Source organism: Hyperolius riggenbachi, chromosome 7, assembly GCF_040937935.1.
Source record: "Hyperolius riggenbachi isolate aHypRig1 chromosome 7, aHypRig1.pri, whole genome shotgun sequence".
NCBI lineage: Eukaryota > Metazoa > Chordata > Amphibia > Anura > Hyperoliidae > Hyperolius > Hyperolius riggenbachi.
In genome coordinates this window covers 325598378-325624353 of record NC_090652.1, presented here as the reverse complement: position 1 = coordinate 325624353, position 25976 = coordinate 325598378, and the positions used below count along the sequence as shown (strand labels likewise).

Sequence of the window (25976 nt, the reverse complement as noted above, 5' to 3'; positions counted from 1 at the left end):
GACATTGATGATAAGAGAGGTGGTGATGACGAGTGTGAAGGTGATTACATTAGTGGTGGAAACAGTGATGATGACATTGATGATAAGAGTGGTAGTGGTGATGAGTATGAAGGCGATTACATTAGTGGTGGAAGCTGAGATGATGACATTGATGATGATAGTGGCGGTGGTGATGAGTGTGAAGGTGATTATGTTAGTGGTGGAAGCAGAGATGATGACATTGATGATGAGAGTGGTGGTGGTGATGAGTGTGAAGGCGATTACGTTAGTGGTGGATGCAGTGATGACATTGATGATGAGAGTGGCAGTGGTGATGAGTGTGAAGGTGATTACATTAGTGTTGGAAACAGTGATGATGACATTGATGATGAGAGTGGTGGTGGTGATGAGTGTGAAGGCGATTACGGTAGTGGTGGAAGCAGAGATGATGACATTGATGATGAGAGTGGTAGTGGTGATGAGTATGAAGGTGATTACATTAGTGGTGGAAGCTGAGATGATGACATTGATGATAAAAGAGGTGGTGATGACGAGTGTGAAGGTGATTACATTAGTGGTGGAAACAGTGATGATGACATTGATGATGAGAGTGGTAGTGGTGATGAGTATGAAGGCGATTACATTAGTGGTGGAAGCTGAGATGATGACATTGATGATGATAGTGGCGGTGGTGATGAGTGTGAAGGTGATTATGTTAGTGGTGGAAGCAGAGATGATGACATTGATGATGAGAGTGGTGGTGGTGATGAGTGTGAAGGCGATTACGTTAGTGGTGGAAGCAGTGATGACATTGATGATGAGAGTGGCAGTGGTGATGAGTGTGAAGGTGATTACATTAGTGTTGGAAACAGTGATAAAGACATTGATGATGAGAGTGGTGGTGGTGATGAGTGTGAAGGCGATTACGGTAGTGGTGGAAACAGAGATGATGACATTGATGATGAGAGTGGTAGTGGTGATGAGTATGAAGGTGATTACATTAGTGGTGGAAGCAGTGATGGTGACATTGATGATGAGAGAGGCGGTGGTGATGAGTGTGAAGGTGATTGCGTTAGTGGTGGAAGCAGTGATGATGACATTGATGATGAGAGTGGTGGTGGTGATGAGTGTGAAGGTGATTACGTTAGTGGTGGAAGCAGTGATGATGACATTGATGATGAGAGTGGTGGTGGTGATGAGTGTGAAGGCGATTACGTTAGTGGTGGATGCAGTGATGACATTGATGATGAGAGTGGCAGTGGTGATGAGTGTGAAGGTGATTACATTAGTGTTGGAAACAGTGATGATGACATTGATGATGAGAGTGGTGGTGGTGATGAGTGTGAAGGCGATTACGGTAGTGGTGGAAGCAGAGATGATGACATTGATGATGAGAGTGGTAGTGGTGATGAGTATGAAGGTGATTACATTAGTGGTGGAAGCTGAGATGATGACATTGATGATAAGAGAGGTGGTGATGACGAGTGTGAAGGTGATTACATTAGTGGTGGAAACAGTGATGATGACATTGATGATGAGAGTGGTAGTGGTGATGAGTATGAAGGCGATTACATTAGTGGTGGAAGCTGAGATGATGACATTGATGATGATAGTGGCGGTGGTGATGAGTGTGAAGGTGATTATGTTAGTGGTGGAAGCAGAGATGATGACATTGATGATGAGAGTGGTGGTGGTGATGAGTGTGAAGGCGATTACGTTAGTGGTGGAAGCAGTGATGACATTGATGATGAGAGTGGCAGTGGTGATGAGTGTGAAGGTGATTACATTAGTGTTGGAAACAGTGATGATGACATTGATGATGAGAGTGGTGGTGGTGATGAGTGTGAAGGCGATTACGGTAGTGGTGGAAACAGAGATGATGACATTGATGATGAGAGTGGTAGTGGTGATGAGTATGAAGGTGATTACATTAGTGGTGGAAGCAGTGATGGTGACATTGATGATGAGAGAGGCGGTGGTGATGAGTGTGAAGGTGATTACGTTAGTGGTGGAAGCAGTGATGATGACATTGATGATGAGAGAGGTGGTGGTGATGAGTGTGAAGGCGATCATGTTAGTGGTGGAAGCAGTGATGATGACATTGATGATGAGAGTGGTGGTGATGATGAGTGTGAAGGTAATTACGTTAGTGGTGGAAGCAGTGATGATGACATTGATGATGAGAGTGGTGGTGATGATGAGTATGAAGGTAATTACGTTAGTGGTGGAAGCAGTGATGATGACATTGATGATGAGAGTGGCAGTGGTGATGAGTGTGAAGGCGATTACGTTAGTGGTGGAAGCAGAGATGATGACATTGATGATGAGAGAGGCGGTGGTGATGAGTGTGAAGGTGATTACGTTAGTGGTGGAAGCAGAGATGATGACATTGATGATGAGCGTGGTGGTGGCGATGAGTGTGAAGGTGATTACGTTAGTGGTGGAAGCAGAGATGATGACATTGATGATGATAGTGGCGGTGGTGATGAGTGTGAAGGTGATTACATTAGTGTTGGAAACAGTGATGATGACATTGATGATGAGAGTGGCGGTGGTGATGAGTGTGAAGGCAATTACGTTAGTGGTGGAAGGAGAGATGATGACATTGATGATGAGAGTGGGGGTGGTGATGAGTGTGAAGGCGATTACGGTAGTGGTGGAAGCAGAGATGATGACATTGATGATGAGAGTGTTAGTGGTGATCAGTATGAAGGTGATTACATTAGTGGTGGAAGCAGTGATGGTGACATTGATGATGAGAGAGGCGGTGGTGATGAGTGTGAAGGTGATTGCGTTAGTGGTGGAAGCAGTGATGATGACATTGATGATGAGAGTGGTGGTGGTTATGAGTGTGAAGGTGATTACGTTAGTGGTGGAAGCAGTGATGATGACATTGATGATGAGAGAGGTGGTGGTGATGAGTGTGAAGGCGATTACGTTAGTGGTGGAAGCAGTGATGATGACATTGATGATGAGAGAGACGGTGGTGATAAGTGTGAAGGCGATCACGTTAGTGGTGGAAGCAGTGATGATGACATTGATGATGAGAGTGGCGGTGATGATGAGTGTGAAGGCAATTACGTTAGTGGTGGAAGCAGTGATGATGACATTGATGATGAGAGTGGCGGTGGTGATGAGTGTGAAGGTGATTACAGTAGTGGTGGAAGCAGAGATGATGACATTGATGATGAGAGTGGTGGTGGTGATGAGTGTGAAGGCGATTACATTAGTGGTGGAAGCAGTGATGATGACATTGATGATGAGAGTGGCGGTGGTGATGAGTGTGAAGGCGATCACGTTAGTGGTGGAAGCAGTGATGATGACATTGATGATGAGAGTGGCAGTGGTGATGAGTGTGAAGGCGATCACGTTAGTGGTGGAAGCAGTGATGATGACATTGATGATGAGAGTGGAGGTGCTGATGAGTGTGAAGGCGATTAAGTTAGTGGTGGAAGCAGAGATGATGACATTGATGATGAGAGTGGCAGTGGTGATGAGTGTGAAGGCGATTACGTTAGTGGTGGAAGCAGAGATGATGACATTGATGATGAGAGTGGTGGTGGTGATGAGTGTAAAGGCGATTACATTAGTGGTGGAAGCAGAGATGATGACATTGATGATGAGAGTGGTAGTGGTGATGAGTATGAAGGCGATTACGTTAGCGGTGGAAGTAGTGATGATGACATTGATGATGAGAGTGGAGGTGGGGATGAGTGTGAAGGCGATTACGTTAGTGGTGGAAGCAGTGATGATGACATTGATGATGAGAGTGGCGGTGGTGATGAGTGTGAAGGCGATTACGGTAGTGGTGGAAGCAAAGATGATGACATTGATGATGAGAGTGGTGGTGGTGATGAGTGTGAAGGCGATTACATTAGTGGTGGAAGCAGTGATGATGACATTGATGATGAGAGTGGCGGTGGTGATGAGTGTGAAGGCGATCACGTTAGTGGTGGAAGCAGTGATGATGACATTGATGATGAGAGTGGCGGTGGTGATGAGTGTGAAGGCGATCACGTTAGTGGTGGAAGCAGTGATGATGACATTGATGATGAGAGTGGGGGTGCTGATGAGTATGAAGGCGATTAAGTTAGTGGTGGAAGCAGAGGTGATGACATTGATGATGAGAGTGGCAGTGGTGATGAGTGTGAAGGCGATTACGTTAGTGGTGGAAGCAGAGATGATGACATTGATGATGAGAGAGGCGGTTGTGATGAGTGTGAAGGTGATTACGTTAGTGGTGGAATCAGAGATGATGACATTGATGATGAGCGGGGTGGTGGCGATGAGTGTGAAGGCGATTACATTAGTGGTGGAAGCAGAGATGATGACATTGATGATGAGAGTGGTGGTGGTGATGAGTGTGAAGGCGATTACATTAGTGGTGGAAGCAGAGATAATGACATTGATGATGAGAGTGGTAGTGGTGATGAGTATGAAGGCGATTACGTTAGCGGTGGAAGTAGTGATGATGACATTGATGATGAGAGTGGCGATGGTGATGAGTGTGAAGGCGATTACGTTACTGGTGGAAGCAGTGATGATGACATTGATGATGAGAGTGGTGGTGGTGATGAGTGTGAAGGCGATTACATTAGTGGTGGAAGCAGAGATGATGACATTGATGATGAGAGTGGTAGTGGTTATGAGTATGAAGGCGATTACATTAGTGGTGGAAGCTGAGATGATGACATTGATGATGATAGTGGCGGTGGTGATGAGTGTGAAGGTGATTATGTTAGTGGTGGAAGCAGAGATGATGACATTGATGATGAGAGTGGTGGTGGTGATGAGTGTGAAGGCGATTACGTTAGTGGTGGAAGCAGTGATGACATTGATGATGAGAGTGGCAGTGGTGATGAGTGTGAAGGTGATTACATTAGTGTTGGAAACAGTGATGATGACATTGATGATGAGAGTGGTGGTGGTGATGAGTGTGAAGGCGATTACGGTAGTGGTGGAAGCAGAGATGATGACATTGATGATGAGAGTGGTAGTGGTGATGAATATGAAGGTGATTACATTAGTGGTGGAAGCAGTGATGGTGACATTGATGATGAGAGAGGCGGTGGTGATGAGTGTGAAGGTGATTGCGTTAGTGGTGGAAGCAGTGATTATGACATTGATGATGAGAGTGGTGGTGGTGATGAGTGTGAAGGTGATTACGTTAGTGGTGGAAGCAGTGATGATGACATTGATGATGAGAGTGGCGGTGGTGATGAGTATGAAGGCGATCACGTTAGTGGTGGAAGCAGTGATGATGACATTGATGATGAGAGTGGTGGTGATGATGAGTGTGAATGTGATTACGTTAGTGGTGGAAGCAGTGATGATGACATTGATGATGAGAGTGGTAGTGGTGATGAGTGTGAAGGCGATTACGTTAGTGGTGGAAGCAGTGATGATGACATTGATGATGAGAGTGGCAGTGGTGATGAGTGTGAAGGCGATTACGTTAGTGGTGGAAGCAGAGATGATGAAATTGATGATGAGAGAGGCGGTGGTGATGAGTGTGAAGGTGATTACGTTAGTGGTGGAAGCAGAGATGATGACATTGATGATGAGCGTGGTGGTGGCGATGAGTGTGAAGGTGATTACGTTAGTGGTGGAAGCAGAGATGATGACATTGATGATGATAGTGGCGGTGGTGATGAGTGTGAAGGTGATTACATTAGTGTTGGAAACAGTGATGATGACATTGATGATGAGAGTGGCGGTGGTGATGAGTGTGAAGGCAATTACGTTAGTGGTGGAAGGAGAGATGATGACATTGATGATGAGAGTGTTAGTGGTGATCAGTATGAAGGTGATTACATTAGTGGTGGAAGCAGTGATGGTGACATTGATGATGAGAGAGGCGGTGGTGATGAGTGTGAAGGTGATTGCGTTAGTGGTGGAAGCAGTGATGATGACATTGATGATGAGAGTGGTGGTGGTGATGATTGTGAAGGTGATTACGTTAGTGGTGGAAGCAGTGATGATGACATTGATGATGAGAGAGGCGGTGGTGATGAGTGTGAAGGCGATCACGTTAGTGGTGGAAGCAGAGATGATGACATTGATGATGAGAGTGGTGGTGGTGGTGATGAGTGTGAAGGTGATTACGTTAGTGGTGTGATGAGTGTGAAGGTGATTACGTTAGTGGTGGAAGCAGAGATGATGACATTGATGATGAGAGTGGCAGTGGTGATGAGTATGAAGGCGATTACATTAGTGGTGGAAGCAGTGATGATGACATTGATGATGAGAGTGGTAGTGGTGATGAGCGTGAAGGCGATTACGTTAGTGGTGAAAGCAGAGATGATGACATTGATGATGAGAGTGGTGGTGGTGGTGATGAGTGTGAAGGTGATTACGTTAGTGGTGGTGATGAGTGTGAAGGTGATTACGTTAGTGGTGGAAGCAGAGATGATGACATTGATGATGAGAGTGGCAGTGTTGATGAGTATGAAGGCGATTACATTAGTGGTGGAAGCAGTGATGATGACATTGATGATGAGAGTGGTGGTGGTGATGAGTGTGAAGGCGATTACGTTAGTGGTGGAAGCAGAGATGATGACTTTGATGATGAGAGTGGTGGTGGTGATGAGTGTGAAGGCGATTATGTTAGTGGTGGAAGCAGTGATGATGACATTGATGATGAGAGAGGTGGTGGTGATGAGTGTGAAGGTGATTACATTAGTGGTGGAGGCAGAGATGATGACATTGATGATGAGAGAGGCAGTGGTGATGAGTGTGAAGGTGATTACGTTAGTGGTGGAAGCAGTGATGATGACATCGATGATGAGAGAGGTGGTGGTGATGAGTGTGAAGGCGATTACATAAGTGGTGGAAGCAGTGATGATGACATTGATGATGAGAGAGGCGGTGGTGATGAGTGTGAAGGTGATTACGTTAGTGGTGGAAGCAGAGATGATGACATTGATGATGAGCGTGGTGGTGGCGATGAGTGTGAAGGTGATTACGTTAGTGGTGGAAGCAGAGGTGATGACATTGATGATGAGAGTGGCAGTGGTGATGAGTGTGAAGGCGATTACGTTAGTGGTGGAAGCAGAGATGATGACATTGATGATGAGAGAGGCAGTTGTGATGAGTGTGAAGGTGATTACGTTAGTGGTGGAAGCAGAGATGATGACATTGATGATGAGCGGGGTGGTGGCGATGAGTGTGAATGCGATTACGTTAGTGGTGGAAGCAGAGATGATGACATTGATGATGAGAGTGGTGGTGGGGATGAGTGTGAAGGCGATTACATTAGTGGTGGAAGCAGAGATGATGACATTGATGATGAGAGTGGTAGTGGTGATGAGTATGAAGGCGATTACGTTAGCGGTGGAAGTAGTGATGATGACATTGATGATGAGAGTGGCGATGGTGATGAGTGTGAAGGCGATTACGTTAGTGGTGGAAGCAGTGATGATGACATTGATGATGAGAGTGGTGGTGGTGATGAGTGTGAAGGCGATTACATTAGTGGTGGAAGCAGAGATGATGACATTGATGATGAGAGTGGTAGTGGTGATGAGTATGAAGGTGATTACGTTAGTGGTGGAAGCAGTGATGATGACATTGATGATGAGAGTGGCGATGGTGATGAGTGTGAAGGCGATTACGTTAGTGGTGGAAGCAGAGATGATGACATCGATGATGAGAGTGGTAGTGGTGATGAGTGTGAAGGCGATTACGTTAGTGGTGGAAGCAGAGATGATGACATCGATGATGAGAGTGGCGGTGGTGATGAGTGTGAAGGTGATTGCGTTAGTGGTGGAAGCAGAGATGATGACATTGATGATGAGTGTCGGTGGTGATGAGTGTGAAGGCGATTACGTTAGTGGTGGAAGCAGTGATGATGACATTGATGATGAGAGTGGTGGTGGTGATGAGCGTGAAGGTGATTATGTTAGTGGTGGAAGCAGTGATGATGACATTGATGATGAGAGTGGTAGTGGGGATGAGCATGAAAGCGATTACGTTAGTGGTGGAAGCAGAGATGATGACATTGATGATGAGAGTGGTGGTGGTGGTGATGAGTGTGAAGGTGATTACGTTAGTGGTGTGATGAGTGTGAAGGTGATTACGTTAGTGGTGGAAGCAGAGATGATGACATTGATGATGAGAGTGGCAGTGGTGATGAGTATGAAGGCGATTACATTAGTGGTGGAAGCAGTGATGATGACATTGATGATGAGAGTGGTAGTGGTGATGAGCGTGAAGGCGATTACGTTAGTGGTGAAAGCAGAGATGATGACATTGATGATGAGAGTGGTGGTGGTGGTGATGAGTGTGAAGGTGATTACGTTAGTGGTGGTGATGAGTGTGAAGGTGATTACGTTAGTGGTGGAAGCAGAGATGATGACATTGATGATGAGAGTGGCAGTGTTGATGAGTATGAAGGCGATTACATTAGTGGTGGAAGCAGTGATGATGACATTGATGATGAGAGTGGTGGTGGTGATGAGTGTGAAGGCGATTACGTTAGTGGTGGAAGCAGAGATGATGACTTTGATGATGAGAGTGGTGGTGGTGATGAGTGTGAAGGCGATTATGTTAGTGGTGGAAGCAGTGATGATGACATTGATGATGAGAGAGGTGGTGGTGATGAGTGTGAAGGTGATTACATTAGTGGTGGAGGCAGAGATGATGACATTGATGATGAGAGAGGCAGTGGTGATGAGTGTGAAGGTGATTACGTTAGTGGTGGAAGCAGTGATGATGACATCGATGATGAGAGAGGTGGTGGTGATGAGTGTGAAGGCGATTACATTAGTGGTGGAAGCAGTGATGATGACATTGATGATGAGAGTGGTGGTGGCGATGAGTGTGAAGGTGATTACGTTAGTGGTGGAAGCAGAGATGATAACATTGCTGATGAGAGTGGTGGTGGTGATGAGTGTGAAGGTGATTACGTTAGTGGTGGAAGCAGAGATGATGACATTGATGATGAGAGTGGCAGTGGTGATGAGTATGAAGGCGATTACATTAGTGGTGGAAGCAGTGATGATGACATTGATGATGAAAGTGGTGGTGGTGATGAGTGTGAAGGCGATTACGTTAGTGGTGGAAGCAATCTCTGCTTCCACCACTAATAACGATTACGTTAGTGGTGGAAGCAATCTCTGCTTCCACCACTAACTAATGACTTTGATGATGAGAGTGGTGGTGGTGATGAGTGTGAAGGTGATTACGTTAGTGGTGGAAGCAGTGATGATGACATTGATGATGAGAGTGGCAGTGGTGATGAGTGTGAAGGTGATTATGTTAGTGGTGGAAGCAGTGATGATGACATCGATGATGAGAGAGGTGATGGTGATGAGTGTGAAGGTGATTACGTTAGTGGTGGAAGCAGAGATAATGACATTGATGATGAGAGTAGCGGTGGTGATGAGTGTGAAGGTGATTACGTTAGTGGTGGAAGCAGTGATGATGACATTGATGATGAGAGTGGCAGTGGCGATGAGTGTGAAGGCGATTACGTTAGTGGTGGAAGCAGTGATGATGACATTGATGATGAGAGTAGTGGTGGTGATGAGTGTGAAGGTGATTACGTTAGTGGTGGAAGCAGAGATGATGACATTGATGATGAGAGTGGTGGTGGTGATGAGTGTGAAGGCAATCACGTTAGTGGTGGAAGCAGTGATGATGACTTTGATGATGAGAGTGGTGGTGGTGATGAGTTTGAAGGTGATTACGTTAGTGGTGGAAGCAGTGATGATGACATTGATGATGAGAGTGGTAGTGGTGATGAGTGTGAAGGCGATTACGTTAGTGGTGGAAGCAGTGATGATGACATTGATAATGAGAGTGGCGGTGGTGATTATGGTGCTGATAGCTGGATGATCATAATGGAATTATGCAAAACAAAGGTAGCCCTTTACACACTCCTCGGACTTCTAGTTCAGAGCTTGCTGGGTAATCTCTGGAATTATTTATTCCAATGAAAGCTGTTGAAATCCATCTTCTAGAAAAGAGAAGCCCCCAACACAAGGTAATACAACACCCCCATACTGGACTCTTCTCACTCACCTGCTGCTGTAAGTTTCCCATTGGCCACTCCACAATCAGTAGATGTCCTCCAATGGTTTGTAGATATAAGCGTCGTAGCTCAGATTATTGTAGGGTACAAACAGAGGAACAATTCCACCTCCTGGAAACTGCTATGAAGTGTAAAGTCAGTAAGTGGATACCTTCAAAGCAGGCAGATGACTAGGATGAACATTAAGGAAGGGGTTCAGCATGATGATAGTGATGTACTGATGGTGATATCTTCCACATTGACGTTCCATGTCTCGTTTCTTCTTTCAGGGATGAACTCCCAGGGAGTCAGCTGGTCACCGATAAGTTCCACGTGGATTGGGATTCCGTGCTGATAAATACGGATAATGTTATCGTGGCACGGTTTGATGGGCGTGGCAGTGGATTCCAAGGACTAAAAATACTACAAGAAGTTCACCATGGACTCGGATCTGTGGAAGTACAGGACCACATAGCTGCTATAGAGTGAGAATCATTACATCTATTTGCTCACTGTGTCATTTAAAGGACACCTGGTGGTGGCATTATGATAAGACAGCAGCCGTGGCACCAATCTTCAGGTGCCCACATGTAATGTGAAGTACAATTCCTGATTCTATAATAGGATAGGACCTGGAATTGTCCCCTAGGTGCCCCTTTAGGATTTCAGCGATAGGTCCTGGATACTATAGCAGGACAGGATTCCTAGGACAATACACCAGATGGTCCTGTGTGATATGAGGTGCCACTAATGGGCACTATGACAGGAGTGGTGGCACCATCCTCCAGATACCCCTGTGTGATATGAGGTGCCAGTAATGGGCACTATGATAGAAGTGGTGACACCATCCTCCAGATACCCCTGTGTGATATGAGGTGCCAGTAATGGGCACTATGATAGGAGTGGTGACACCATCCTCCAGATACCCCTGTGTGAGATGAGGTGCCAGTAATGGGCACTATGATAGGAGTGGTGGCACCATCCTCCAGATACCCCTGTGTGATATGAGGTGCCAGTAATGGGCACTATGATAGGAGTGGTGACACCATCCTCCAGATACCCCTGTGTGAGATGAGGTGCCAGTAATGGGCACTATGATAGGAGTGGTGGAACCATCCTCCAGATACCCCTGTGTGATATGAGGTGCCAGTAATGGGCACTATGATAGAAGTGGTGACACCATCCTCCAGATACCCCTGTGTGATATGAGGTGCCAGTAATGGGCACTATGATAGGAGTGGTGACACCATCCTCCAGATACCCCTGTGTAAGATGAGGTGCCAGTAATGGGCACTATGATAGGAGTGGTGGAACCATCCTCCAGATACCCCTGTGTGATATGAGGTGCCAGTAATGGGCACTATGATAGGAGTGGTGACACCATCCTCCAGATACCCCTGTGTGAGATGAGGTGCCAGTAATGGGCACTATGATAGGAGTGGTGGAACCATCCTCCAGATACCCCTGTGTGACAGGCCCGGATTTCTGCAAAGGCCACAGAGGCCACGGCCTAGGGCGATAAAATCAGATAAGATCAGAAGGGCGGCATGACTTGGAGAGAGAAGAGGTCATATGTCAAAGTAAATCATCTCCTCTGTTCCCGCAGCGCAGCCAGCCAGCGCCCTGCTCTGCACTAATAGAGGAATTCCAGAGTTCCCCAATCCTTGCACCTCTTACTTCCTGATGTGTTATAACAATCAGGATCAATCATAACTGTCACCTGATGATCCAATTATTTATATGGATCGACATACAGTACAAGTGGATGTGAGAAATACCAGGGATTTACATTACAAAGAAGATAAAACTAAGTTCCGCTGAGTTCTAATGCAGGCATTCACAAACATTTCTGCTAGTTTCTTCGCCTTCTCTTTTAGAGCTGTGACACTGTCTGACCCCAGCAGTTGTAAATTACACTTTCTTATCTAGCGGTAATTTATTGCTTTCTTTTCTTCTTAGCCAGTGATCTCCTCTCTGCTTAAGTTAACTCTTTCCTGACTCATTTTCTGTCCTTCATCTCTGACCATCTATGAGAACTGCTGCAGCCTGGAATAAAAATGCTGTATGCTTCCCTTTCATTGCTAAACTGTCACTGTCACCTGAGCTATTACTACTTCTATGCTAGTTTGTATGGTTTGGCATCCTTCTGCTTTCCTGTAGCAGTACAGCATTGTACCATCTTAGCCATCAGCAAAAGCAGAGAGTTTTGAATCAGGATGATACCATTTATTGGCTTAAAAGAAAAAGAGTAAGCTTTCTGCTAATAAGCCTTCTTCAGACTTTGTTCCTGTATACTGTCAGTATGTTAGAGCACACCACCATATGTACATTCAGCATTCAAAAGAGATGCATAGATTTTTCAGCAAATATAAATACATGTCATTCAGATGCTTTAAAGTGGAGCTGAACTCTTGCACAGGACAGAAGGAAACCATGCAGACATGCACCATATGTGTATTTAGAGAGCATTTCGAATTCTTCCACATCTGTGTCTAATCACAAATTTGATATCTTCCCTGTGTCACCTGACTGCCACAGCATATAAGCTTATTTTAAAGCACAAGATGTTAATATATTTGCTTCCATGAAAGTAGGAATTAGACACACTGTCTATTTATTGCAGGATTTGTATCAGCTGTAACAAAGAAATTTTTTTTCTTTAAAGGTTATGTTGTTGAGTATCTTTTAGAGCAGAGAGGAAGTTCTGAGTTCAGGTCCACACTAATTACAACCAAACATCCAAAGTGGGTCTTGACAGAATGTTTGCTACTTACCTGTTCTCTGTTTTGGATGGGCTCCTCTCCATTGCACCTCCCTGCCGCCTGTTTGTGGCTCTGACTGCATTTAGTTGCACAGAGGACAAAGAAGCAGCGCATGCTCTGGCCACTCGCACTGCCCTGCCACCTGTTTGTGGCTCTGACTGCAGCCAGTCGCACAGAGGACAAAGAAGCAGTGCATGCTCTGGCCACTCGCGCTCCCTGCCACCTGTTTGTGGCTCTGACTGCAGCCAGTCACACAGAGGACAAAGAAGCAGTGCATGCTCTGGCCACTCGCGCTCCCTGCCACCTGTTTGTGGCTCTGACTGCAGCCAGTCACACAGAGGATAAAGAAGCAGTGCATGCTCTGGCCACTCACGCTCCCTGCCACCTGTCTGTGGCTCTGACTGCAGCCAGTCACACAGAGGATAAAGAAGCAGTGCATGCTCTGGCCACTTGCGCTCCCTGCCACCTGTCTGTGGCTCTGACTGCAGCCAGTCACACAGAGGATAAAGAAGCAGTGCATGCTCTGGCCACTCGCGCTCCCTGTCACCTGTGTGTGGCTCTGACTGCAGCCAGTCACACAGAGGATAAAGAAGCAGTGCATGCTCTGGCCACTTGCGCTCCCTGCCACCTGTCTGTGGCTCTGACTGCAGCCAGTCACACAGAGGATAAAGAAGCAGTGCATGCTCTGGCCACTCGCGCTCCCTGCCACCTGTTTGTGGCTCTGACTGCAGCCAGTCACACAGAGGATAAAGAAGCAGCGCATGCTCTGGCCACTTGCTCTCCCTGTAATTTCCTGCTCCTGCCCAGATATGCACAGCAACCGAGGCCAGCATAGTGTTATGCATTCTTGACGAGTACCGATCATACATCAGCGTAATTTCTCAAGTATGCATTCCCAGAACACTATCGGCTGCTGTGCACATTCGGGCAGGAGCGCAAATTTCCATCGTGAGAGGACAGAGCATCCACTGATTCTTTGTTCAATGAGGGGCACAGCAGCACAACTGAAATGAGCCCATTCAAACCAGTGATCGCTAGTCAGATAGTTGGACAGAATGTTTTTTTGGTGGTGGTGGTGGCGGGGGGGGGGGGGGGGGGGTTGGGGGGCGCTTGGTGACAGCAGGCCTAGGGCACTGGTAAGTACAAATCCGGCCCTGCTGTGTGATATGAGGTGCCAGTAATGGGCACTATGATAGGAGTGGTGGCACTATCCTGCAGATACCCCTGTGTGATATGAGGTGCCAGTAATGGGCACTATGATAGGAGTGGTGGCACCATCCTCCAGATACCCCTGTGTGATATGAGGTGCCAGTAATGGGCACTATGATAGGAGTGGTGGCACCATCCTCCAGATACCCCTGTGTGATATGAGGTGCCAGTACTGGGCACTATGATAGGAGTGGTGGCACCATCCTCCAGATACCCCTGTGTGATATGAGGTGCCAGTAATGGGCACTATGATAGGAGTGGTGGCACTATCCTCCAGATACCTCTGTGTGATATGAGGTGCCAGTAATGGGCACTATGATAGGAGTGGTGAGTGACACCATCCTCCAGATACCCCTGTGTGATATGAGGTGCCAGTAATGGGCACTATGATAGGAGTGGTGGCACCATCCTCCAGATACCCCTGTGTGATATGAGGTGCCAGTAATGGGCAGTATGATAGGAGTGGTGAGTGACACCATCCTCCAGATACCCCTGTGTGATATGAGGTGCCAGTAATGGGCACTATGATAGGAGTGGTGGCACCATCCTCCAGATACCCCTGTGTGATATGAGGTGCCAGTAATGGGCAGTATGACAGGAGTGGTGACACCATCCTCCAGATACCCCTGTGTGATATGAGGTGCCAGTAATGGGCAGTATGACAGGAGTGGTGACACCATCCTCCAGATACCCCTGTGTGATATGAGGTGCCAGTAATGGGCACTATGATAGGAGTGGTGGCACCATCCTCCAGATACCCCAGTGTGATATGAGGTGCCAGTAATGGGCACTATGATAGGAGTGGTGACACTATCCTCCAGATACCCCTGTGTGATATGAGGTGCCAGTAATGGGCACTATGATAGGAGTGGTGGCAGCATCCTCCAGATACCCCTGTGTGATATGAGGTGCCAGTAATGGGCACTATGATAGGAGTGGTGGCACCATCCTCCAGATACCCCTGTGTGATATGAAGTGCCAGTAATGGGCACTATGATAGGAGTGGTGACAACATCCTCCAGATACCCCTGTGTGATATGAGGTGCCAGTAATAGGCACTATGATAGGAGTGGTGACACCATCCTCCAGATACCCCTGTGTGATATGAGGTGCCAGTAATGGGCACTATGATAGGAGTGGTGACACCATCCTCCAGATACCCCTGTGTGATATGAGGTGCCAGTAATGGGCACTATGATAGGAGTGGTGGCACCATCCTCCAGATACCCCTGTGTGATATGAGGTGCCAGTAATGGGCACTATGATAGGAGTGGTGGCACCATCCTCCAGATACCCCTGTGTGATATGAGGTGCCAGTACTGGGCACTATGATAGGAGTGGTGGCACCATCCTCCAGATACCCCTGTGTGATATGAGGTGCCAGTAATGGGCACTATGATAGGAGTGGTGGCACTATCCTCCAGATACCTCTGTGTGATATGAGGTGCCAGTAATGGGCACTATGATAGGAGTGGTGAGTGACACCATCCTCCAGATACCCCTGTGTGATATGAGGTGCCAGTAATGGGCACTATGATAGGAGTGGTGGCACTATCCTGCAGATACCCCTGTGTGATATGAGGTGCCAGTAATGGGCACTATGATAGGAGTGGTGGCACCATCCTCCAGATACCCCTGTGTGATATGAGGTGCCAGTAATGGGCACTATGATAGGAGTGGTGGCACCATCCTCCAGATACCCCTGTGTGATATGAGGTGCCAGTACTGGGCACTATGATAGGAGTGGTGGCACCATCCTCCAGATACCCCTGTGTGATATGAGGTGCCAGTAATGGGCACTATGATAGGAGTGGTGGCACTATCCTCCAGATACCTCTGTGTGATATGAGGTGCCAGTAATGGGCACTATGATAGGAGTGGTGAGTGACACCATCCTCCAGATACCCCTGTGTGATATGAGGTGCCAGTAATGGGCACTATGATAGGAGTGGTGGCACCATCCTCCAGATACCCCTGTGTGATATGAGGTGCCAGTAATGGGCAGTATGATAGGAGTGGTGAGTGACACCATCCTCCAGATACCCCTGTGTGATATGAGGTGCCAGTAATGGGCACTATGATAGGAGTGGTGGCACCATCCTCCAGATACCCCTGTGTGATATGAGGTGCCAGTAATGGGCAGTATGACAGGAGTGGTGACACCATCCTCCAGATACCCCTGTGTGATATGAGGTGCCAGTAATGGGCAGTATGACAGGAGTGGTGACACCATCCTCCAGATACCCCTGTGTGATATGAGGTGCCAGTAATGGGCACTATGATAGGAGTGGTGGCACCATCCTCCAGATACCCCAGTGTGATATGAGGTGCCAGTAATGGGCACTATGATAGGAGTGGTGACACTATCCTCCAGATACCCCTGTGTGATATGAGGTGCCAGTAATGGGCACTATGATAGGAGTGGTGGCAGCATCCTCCAGATACCCCTGTGTGATATGAGGTGCCAGTAATGGGCACTATGATAGGAGTGGTGGCACCATCCTCCAGATACCCCTGTGTGATATGAAGTGCCAGTAATGGGCACTATGATAGGAGTGGTGACAACATCCTCCAGATACCCCTGTGTGATATGAGGTGCCAGTAATAGGCACTATGATAGGAGTGGTGACACCATCCTCCAGATACCCCTGTGTGATATGAGGTGCCAGTAATGGGCACTATGATAGGAGTGGTGACACCATCCTCCAGATACCCCTGTGTGATATGAGGTGCCAGTAATGGGCACTATGATAGGAGTGGTGGCACCATCCTCCAGATACCCCTGTGTGATATGAGGTGCCAGTAATGGGCACTATGATAGGAGTGGTGGCACCATCCTCCAGATACCCCTGTGTGATATGAGGTGCCAGTAATGGGCACTATGATAGGAGTGGTGACACCATCCTCCAGATACCCCTGTGTGATATGAGGTGCCAGTAATGGGCACTATGATAGGAGTGGTGAGTGACACCATCCTCCAGATACCCCTGTGTGATATGAGGTGCCAGTAATGGGCACTATGATAGGAGTGGTGGCACCATCCTCCAGATACCCCTGTGTGATATGAGGTGCCAGTAATGGGCAGTATGACAGGAGTGGTGACACCATCCTCCAGATACCCCTGTGTGATATGAGGTGCCAGTAATGGGCACTATGATAGGAGTGGTGGCACCATCCTCCAGATACCCCAGTGTGATATGAGGTGCCAGTAATGGGCACTATGATAGGAGTGGTGACACTATCCTCCAGATACCCCTGTGTGATATGAGGTGCCAGTAATGGGCACTATGATAGGAGTGGTGACAACATCCTCCAGATACCCCTGTGTGATATGAGGTGCCAGTAATAGGCACTATGATAGGAGTGGTGACACCATCCTCCAGATACCCCTGTGTGATATGAGGTGCCAGTAATGGGCACTATGATAGGAGTGGTGACACCATCCTCCAGATACCCCTGTGTGATATGAGGTGCCAGTAATGGGCACTATGATAGGAGTGGTGAGTGACACCATCCTCCAGATACCCCTGTGTGATATGAGGTGCCAGTAATGGGCACTATGATAGGAGTGGTGAGTGACACCATCCTCCAGATACCCCTGTGTGATATGAGGTGCCAGTAATGGGCACTATGATAGGAGTGGTGGCACCATCCTCCAGATACCCCTGTGTGATATGAGGTGCCAGTAATGGGCAGTATGACAGGAGTGGTGACACCATCCTCCAGATACCCCTGTGTGATATGAGGTGCCAGTAATGGGCACTATGATAGGAGTGGTGGCACCATCCTCCAGATACCCCAGTGTGATATGAGGTGCCAGTAATGGGCACTATGATAGGAGTGGTGACACTATCCTCCAGATACCCCTGTGTGATATGAGGTGCCAGTAATGGGCACTATGATAGGAGTGGTGACAACATCCTCCAGATACCCCTGTGTGATATGAGGTGCCAGTAATAGGCACTATGATAGGAGTGGTGACACCATCCTCCAGATACCCCTGTGTGATATGAGGTGCCAGTAATGGGCACTATGATAGGAGTGGTGACACCATCCTCCAGATACCCCTGTGTGATATGAGGTGCCAGTAATGGGCACTATGATAGGAGTGGTGAGTGACACCATCCTCCAGATACCCCTGTGTGATATGAGGTGCCAGTAATGGGCACTATGATAGGAGTGGTGGCACCATCCTCCAGATACCCCTGTGTGATATGAGGTGCCAGTAATGGGCAGTATGACAGGAGTGGTGACACCATCCTCCAGATACCCCTGTGTGATATGAGGTGCCAGTAATGGGCACTATGATAGGAGTGGTGGCACCATCCTCCAGATACCCCAGTGTGATATGAGGTGCCAGTAATGGGCACTATGATAGGAGTGGTGACACCATCCTCCAGATACCCCTGTGTGATATGAGGTGCCAGTAATGGGCACTATGATAGGAGTGGTGGCAGCATCCTCCAGATACCCCTGTGTGATATGAGGTGCCAGTAATGGGCACTATGATAGGAGTGGTGGCACCATCCTCCAGATACCCCTGTGTGATATGAAGTGCCAGTAATGGGCACTATGATAGGAGTGGTGACAACATCCTCCAGATACCCCTGTGTGATATGAGGTGCCAGTAATAGGCACTATGATAGGAGTGGTGACACCATCCTCCAGATACCCCTGTGTGATATGAGGTGCCAGTAATGGGCACTATGATAGGAGTGGTGACACCATCCTCCAGATACCCCTGTGTGATATGAGGTGCCAGTAATGGGCACTATGATAGGAGTGGTGGCACCATCCTCCAGATACCCCTGTGTGATATGAGGTGCCAGTAATGGGCACTATGATAGGAGTGGTGACACCATCCTCCAGATACCCCTGTGTGATATGAGGTGCCAGTAATGGGCACTATGATAGGAGTGGTGACACCATCCTCCAGATACCCCTGTGTGATATGAGGTGCCAGTAATGGGCACTATGATAGGAGTGGTGGCACCATCCTCCAGATACCCCTGTGTGATATGAGGTGCCAGTAATGGGCACTATGATAGGAGTGGTGACACCATCCTCCAGATACCCCTGTGTGATATGAGGTGCCAGTAATGGGCACTATGATAGGAGTGGTGACACCATCCTCCAGATACCCCTGTGTGATATGAGGTGCCAGTAATGGGCACTATGATAGGAGTGGTGACACCATCCTCCAGATACCCCTGTGTGATATGAGGTGCCAGTAATGGGCACTATGATAGGAGTGGTGACACCATCCTCCAGATACCCCTGTGTGATATGAGGTGCCAGTAATGGGCACTATGATAGGAGTGGTGACACCATCCTCCAGATACCCCTGTGTGATATGAGGTGCCAGTAATGGGCACTATGATAGGAGTGGTGACACCATCCTCCAGATACCCCTGTGTGATATGAGGTGCCAGTAATGGGCACTATGATAGGAGTGGTGACACCATCCTCCAGATACCCGTGTGATATGAGGTGCCAGTAATGGGCACTATGATAGGAGTGGTGGCACCATCCTCCAGATACCCCTGTGTGATATGAGGTGCCAGTAATGGGCACTATGATAGGAGTGGTGACACCATCCTCCAGATACCCCTGTGTGATATGAGGTGCCAGTAATGGGCACTATGATAGGAGTGGTGACACCATCCTCCAGATACCCCTGTGTGATATGAGGTGCCAGTAATGGGCACTATGATAGGAGTGGTGAGTGACACCATCCTCCAGATACCCCTGTGTGATATGAGGTGCCAGTAATGGGCAGTATGACAGGAGTGGTGACACCATCCTCCAGATACCCCTGTGTGATATGAGGTGCCAGTAATGGGCACTATGATAGGAGTGGTGGCACCATCCTCCAGATACCCCAGTGTGATATGAGGTGCCAGTAATGGGCACTATGATAGGAGTGGTGACACCATCCTCCAGATACCCCTGTGTGATATGAGGTGCCAGTAATGGGCACTATGATAGGAGTGGTGGCAGCATCCTCCAGATACCCCTGTGTGATATGAGGTGCCAGTAATGGGCACTATGATAGGAGTGGTGGCACCATCCTCCAGATACCCCTGTGTGATATGAGGTGCCAGTAATGGGCACTATGATAGGAGTGGTGACAACATCCTCCAGATACCCCTGTGTGATATGAGGTGCCAGTAATATACACTATGATAGGAGTGGTGACACCATCCTCCAGATACCCCTGTGTGATATGAGGTGCCAGTAATGGGCACTATGATAGGAGTGGTGACACCATCCTCCAGATACCCCTGTGTGATATGAGGTGCCAGTAATGGGCACTATGATAGGAGTGGTGGCACCATCCTCCAGATACCCCTGTGTGATATGAGGTGCCAGTAATGGGCACTATGATAGGAGTGGTGACACCATCCTCCAGATACCCCTGTGTGATATGAGGTGCCAGTAATGGGCACTATGATAGGAGTGGTGACACCATCCTCCAGATACCCCTGTGTGATATGAGGTGCCAGTAATGGGCACTATGATAGGAGTGGTGGCACCATCCTCCAGATACCCCTGTGTGATATGAGGTGCCAGTAATGGGCACTATGATAGGAGTGGTGACACCATCCTCCAGATACCCCTGTGTGATATGAGGTGCCAGTAATGGGCACTATGATAGGAGTGGTGACACCATCCTCCAGATACCCCTGTGTGATATGAGGTGCCAGTAATGGGCACTATGATAGGAGTGGTGACACCATCCTCCAGATACCCCTGTGTGATATGAGGTGCCAGTAATGGGCACTATGATAGGAGTGGTGACACCATCCTCCAGATACCCCTGTGTGATATGAGGTGCCAGTAATGGGCACTATGATAGGAGTGGTGACACCATCCTCCAGATACCCCTGTGTGATATGAGGTGCCAGTAATGGGCACTATGATAGGAGTGGTGACACCATCCTCCAGATACCCCTGTGTGATATGAGGTGCCAGTAATGGGCACTATGATAGGAGTGGTGACACCATCCTCCAGATACCCGTGTGATATGAGGTGCCAGTAATGGGCACTATGATAGGAGTGGTGACACCATCCTCCAGATACCCCTGTGTGATATGAGGTGCCAGTAATGGGCACTATGATAGGAGTGGTGGCACCATCCTCCAGATACCCCTGTGTGATATGAGGGGCCAGTAATGGGCACTATGATAGAAGTGGTGACACCATCCTCCAGATACCCCTGTGTGATATGAGGTGCCAGTAATGGGCACTATGATAGGAGTGGTGGCAGCATCCTCCAGATACCCCTGTGTGATATGAGGTGCCAGTAATGGGCACTATGATAGGAGTGGGGGCACCATCCTCCAGATACCCCTGTGTGATATGAGGTGCCAGTAATGGGCAGTATGACAGGAGTGGTGACACCATCCTCCAGATACCCCTGTGTGATATGAGGTGCCAGTAATGGGCACTATGATAGGAGTGGTGGCACCATCCTCCAGATACCCCAGTGTGATATGAGGTGCCAGTAATGGGCACTATGATAGGAGTGGTGACCCTATCCTCCAGATACCCCTGTGTGATATGAGGTGCCAGTAATGGGCACTATGATAGGAGTGGTGGCAGCATCCTCCAGATACCCCTGTGTGATATGAGGTGCCAGTAATGGGCACTATGATAGGAGTGGTGGCACCATCCTCCAGATACCCCTGTGTGATATGAGGTGCCAGTAATGGGCACTATGATAGGAGTGGTGCCACCATCCTCCAGATACCCCTGTGTGATATGAGGGGCCAGAATTGGGCACTATGATAGGAGTGGTGACACCATCCTCCAGATACCCCTGTGTGATATGAGGTGCCAGTAATGGGCACTATGATAGGAGTGGTGACACCATCCTCCAGATACCCCTGTGTGATATGAGGTGCCAGTAATGGGCACTATGATAGGAGTGGTGGCACCATCCTCCAGATACCCCTGTGTGATATGAGGTGCCAGTAATGGGCACTATGATAGGAGTGGTGACACCATCCTCCAGATACCCCTGTGTGATATGAGGTGCCAGTAATGGGCACTATGATAGGAGTGGTGACACCATCCTCCAGATACCCCTGTGTGATATGAGGTGCCAGTAATGGAGCTGGGAAAAAAGGGCGCATGCCGCTAGTGGACAAAAAGGGCGCCGCCATTCACTCCCATAATAAATAGCGTTTAATGGGCGCCGGGTAGGAAAAAAGGGCGCCGGAGCTAAATAAAGTTTATAAACGGCGCCAGGAGCTAAATAAAGTTTACAAACGGCGCCCGGAGCTGTTTAATGATTTATAACTGAACTTGTGGTGATTTACGTTTATAAAATGCACCCGTGCCGAATAACGTTTATGAAAATACTAAACATATTTATCTTATTTAAATAATTAAAACATTATTTAAAGTTTTATCCCTTACTGTTTGTAAAACATTATTATTCACAAAATAAAGCGATCAGTACGTAACGTAAATTGCAAAATATTTTTTTAATCCACAATTAGTAAAACATAATTATCCACATAATAAAGGGGGGTCTTAGGTTTAGGCACCAACAGGGGGGTCTTAGGTTTAGGCACCAACAGGGGGGTCTTAGGTTTAGGCATTAACAGGGGGGTCTTAGGTTTAGGCATTAACAGGGGGGTCTTAGGTTTAGGCACCAACAGGGGGGTCTTAGGTTTAGGCACCAACAGGGGGGTCTTAGGTTTAGGCACCAACAGGGGGGTCTTAGGTTTAGGCACCAAGAGGGGGGTCTAGGGGTTAGGGGTAGGTACAGGGAGGGTTACTTAGGCACCAACAGGGGGGTCTTAGGTTTAGGCACCAACAGGGGGGTCTTAGGTTTAGGCACCAACAGGGGGGTCTTAGGTTTAGGCACCAACAGGGGGGTCTTAGGTTTAGGCACCAACAGGGGGGTCTTAGGTTTAGGCACCAACAGGGGAGTCTAGGGGTTAGGGATAGGTACAGGTAGGGTTCTGTGTAAGAGTAGGCTTAGGTATAGTTTTAGTAAAATTTTAGTAATAATTACTAATGTATTACAACACTTATTACGAACGTAGTTATATTTATATCATCTTTATAAACAATATTTTCAGATTTTATTATAAGAACAAACCATAAATGACGGTTATTCACAATAATATACAATTATAACAATTAAACATATATTATTGGTTTTTTTATAAACGTAATTATAAGTTTAACTTTTGAAACAGGGAAGATTAACGTTTTCACAATTTCCGATTTCATAGACATTATTTAATGATTTATAATTTTGTTAAACATTATTTGTAAACGAAATATAGCACACTATATTTATAAACCCTATTAATGATTAATTATTATTTAGAGTTTACACCCCGCGCCCTTTTTGTCCAGGCGCCCTTTTTGTACGTACGCGCCAGTAATGGGCACTATGATAGGAGTGGTGACACCATCCTCCAGATACCCCTGTGTGATATGAGGTGCCAGTAATGGGCACTATGATAGGAGTGGTGGCACCATCCTCCAGATACCCCTGTGTGATATGAGGTGCCAGTAATGGGCACTATGATAGGAGTGGTGGCACCATCCTCCAGATACCCCTGTGTGATATGAGGTGCCAGTAATGGGCACTATGATAGGAGTGGTGACACCATCCTCCAGATACCCCTGTGTGATATGAGGTGCCAGTAATGGGCACTATGATAGGAGTGGTGACACCATCCTCCAGATACCCCTGTGTGATATGAGGTGCCAGTAATGGGCACTATGATAGGAGTGGTGACACCATCCTCCAGATACCCCTGTGTGATATGAGGTGCCACTAATGGGCACTATGATAGAAGTGGTGACACCATCCTCCAGATACCCCAGTGTGATATGAGGTGCCAGTAATGGGCACTATGATAGGAGTGGTGACACCATCCTCCAGATACCCCTGTGTGATATGAGGTGCCAGTAATGGGCACTATGATAGGAGTGGTGACACCATCCTCCAGATACCCCTGTGTGATATGAGGTGCCAGTAATGGGCACTATGATAGGAGTGGTGACACCATCCTCCAGATACCCCTGTGTGATATGAGGTGCCAGTAATGGGCACTATGATAGGAGTGGTGGCAGCATCCTCCAGATACCCCTGTGTGATATGAGGTGCCAGTAATGGGCACTATGATAGGAGTGGTGGCACCATCCTCCAGATACCCCTGTGTGATATGAGGTGCCAGTAATGGGCACTATGATAGGAGTGGTGGCACCATCCTCCAGATACCCCTGTGTGATATGAGGTGCCAGTAATGGGCACTATGATAGGAGTGGTGACAACATCCTCCAGATACCCCTGTGTGATATGAGGTGCCAGTAATAGGCACTATGATAGGAGTGGTGACACCATCCTCCAGATACCCCTGTGTGATATGAGGTGCCAGTAATGGGCACTATGATAGGAGTGGTGACACCATCCTCCAGATACCCCTGTGTGATATGAGGTGCCAGTAATGGGCACTATGATAGGAGTGGTGGCACCATCCTCCAGATACCCCTGTGTGATATGAGGTGCCAGTAATGGGCACTATGATAGGAGTGGTGACACCATCCTCCAGATACCCCTGTGTGATATGAGGTGCCAGTAATGGGCACTATGATAGGAGTGGTGACACCATCCTCCAGATACCCCTGTGTGATATGAGGTGCCAGTAATGGGCACTATGATAGGAGTGGTGGCACCATCCTCCAGATACCCCCGTGTGATATGAGGTGCCAGTAATGGGCACTATGATAGGAGTGGTGGCAGCATCCTCCAGATACCCCTGTGTGATATGAGGTGCCAGTAATGGGCACTATGATAGGAGTGGTGGCAGCATCCTCCAGATACCCCTGTGTGATATGAGGTGCCAGTAATGGGCACTATGATAGGAGTGGTGGCACCATCCTCCAGATACCCCTGTGTGATATGAGGTGCCAGTAATGGGCACTATGATAGGAGTGGTGGCACCATCCTCCAGATACCCCTGTGTGATATGAGGTGCCAGTAATGGGCACTATGATAGGAGTGGTGACAACATCCTCCAGATACCCCTGTGTGATATGAGGTGCCAGTAATGGGCACTATGATAGGAGTGGTGACACCATCCTCCAGATACCCCTGTGTGATATGAGGTGCCAGTAATGGGCACTATGATAGGAGTGGTGGCACCATCCTCCAGATACCCCTGTGTGATATGAGGTGCCAGTAATGGGCACTATGATAGGAGTGGTGACACCATCCTCCAGATACCCCTGTGTGATATGAGGTGCCAGTAATGGGCACTATGATAGGAGTGGTGACACCATCCTCCAGATACCCCTGTGTGATATGAGGTGCCAGTAATGGGCACTATGATAGGAGTGGTGGCACCATCCTCCAGATACCCCTGTGTGATATGAGGTGCCAGTAATGGGCACTATGATAGGAGTGGTGACACCATCCTCCAGATACCCCTGTGTGATATGAGGTGCCAGTAATGGGCACTATGATAGGAGTGGTGACACCATCCTCCAGATACCCCTGTGTGATATGAGGTGCCAGAAATGGGCACTATGATAGGAGTGGTGACACCATCCTCCAGATACCCCTGTGTGATATGAGGTGCCAGTAATGGGCACTATGATAGGAGTGGTGACACCATCCTCCAGATACCCCTGTGTGATATGAGGTGCCAGTAATGGGCACTATGATAGGAGTGGTGACACCATCCTCCAGATACCCGTGTGTGATATGAGGTGCCAGTAATGGGCACTATGATAGGAGTGGTGACACCATCCTCCAGATACCCCTGTGTGATATGAGGGGCCAGAAATGGGCACTATGATAGGAGTGGTGACACCATCCTCCAGATACCCCTGTGTGATATGAGGTGCCAGTAATGGGCACTATGATAGGAGTGGTGACACCATCCTCCAGATACCCCTGTGTGATATGAGGTGCCAGTAATGGGCACTATGATAGGAGTGGTGACACCATCCTCCAGATACCCCTGTGTGATATGAGGTG

The 25976-nt window shown here is 47.9% G+C and overlaps 1 protein-coding gene across 1 annotated transcript in view; it reads left to right on the top strand.

Moving 5' to 3' along the window:
• Window positions 1–25976, top strand: part of DPP10 (dipeptidyl peptidase like 10) — a 647445-nt gene that overhangs the window by 506576 nt on the left and 114893 nt on the right. The window contains exon 20 of the mRNA XM_068247444.1: window positions 10282–10476. Coding sequence (XP_068103545.1) covers window positions 10282–10476 — 195 coding nt within the window. The remainder of the gene's footprint in view (window positions 1–10281; window positions 10477–25976) is intronic.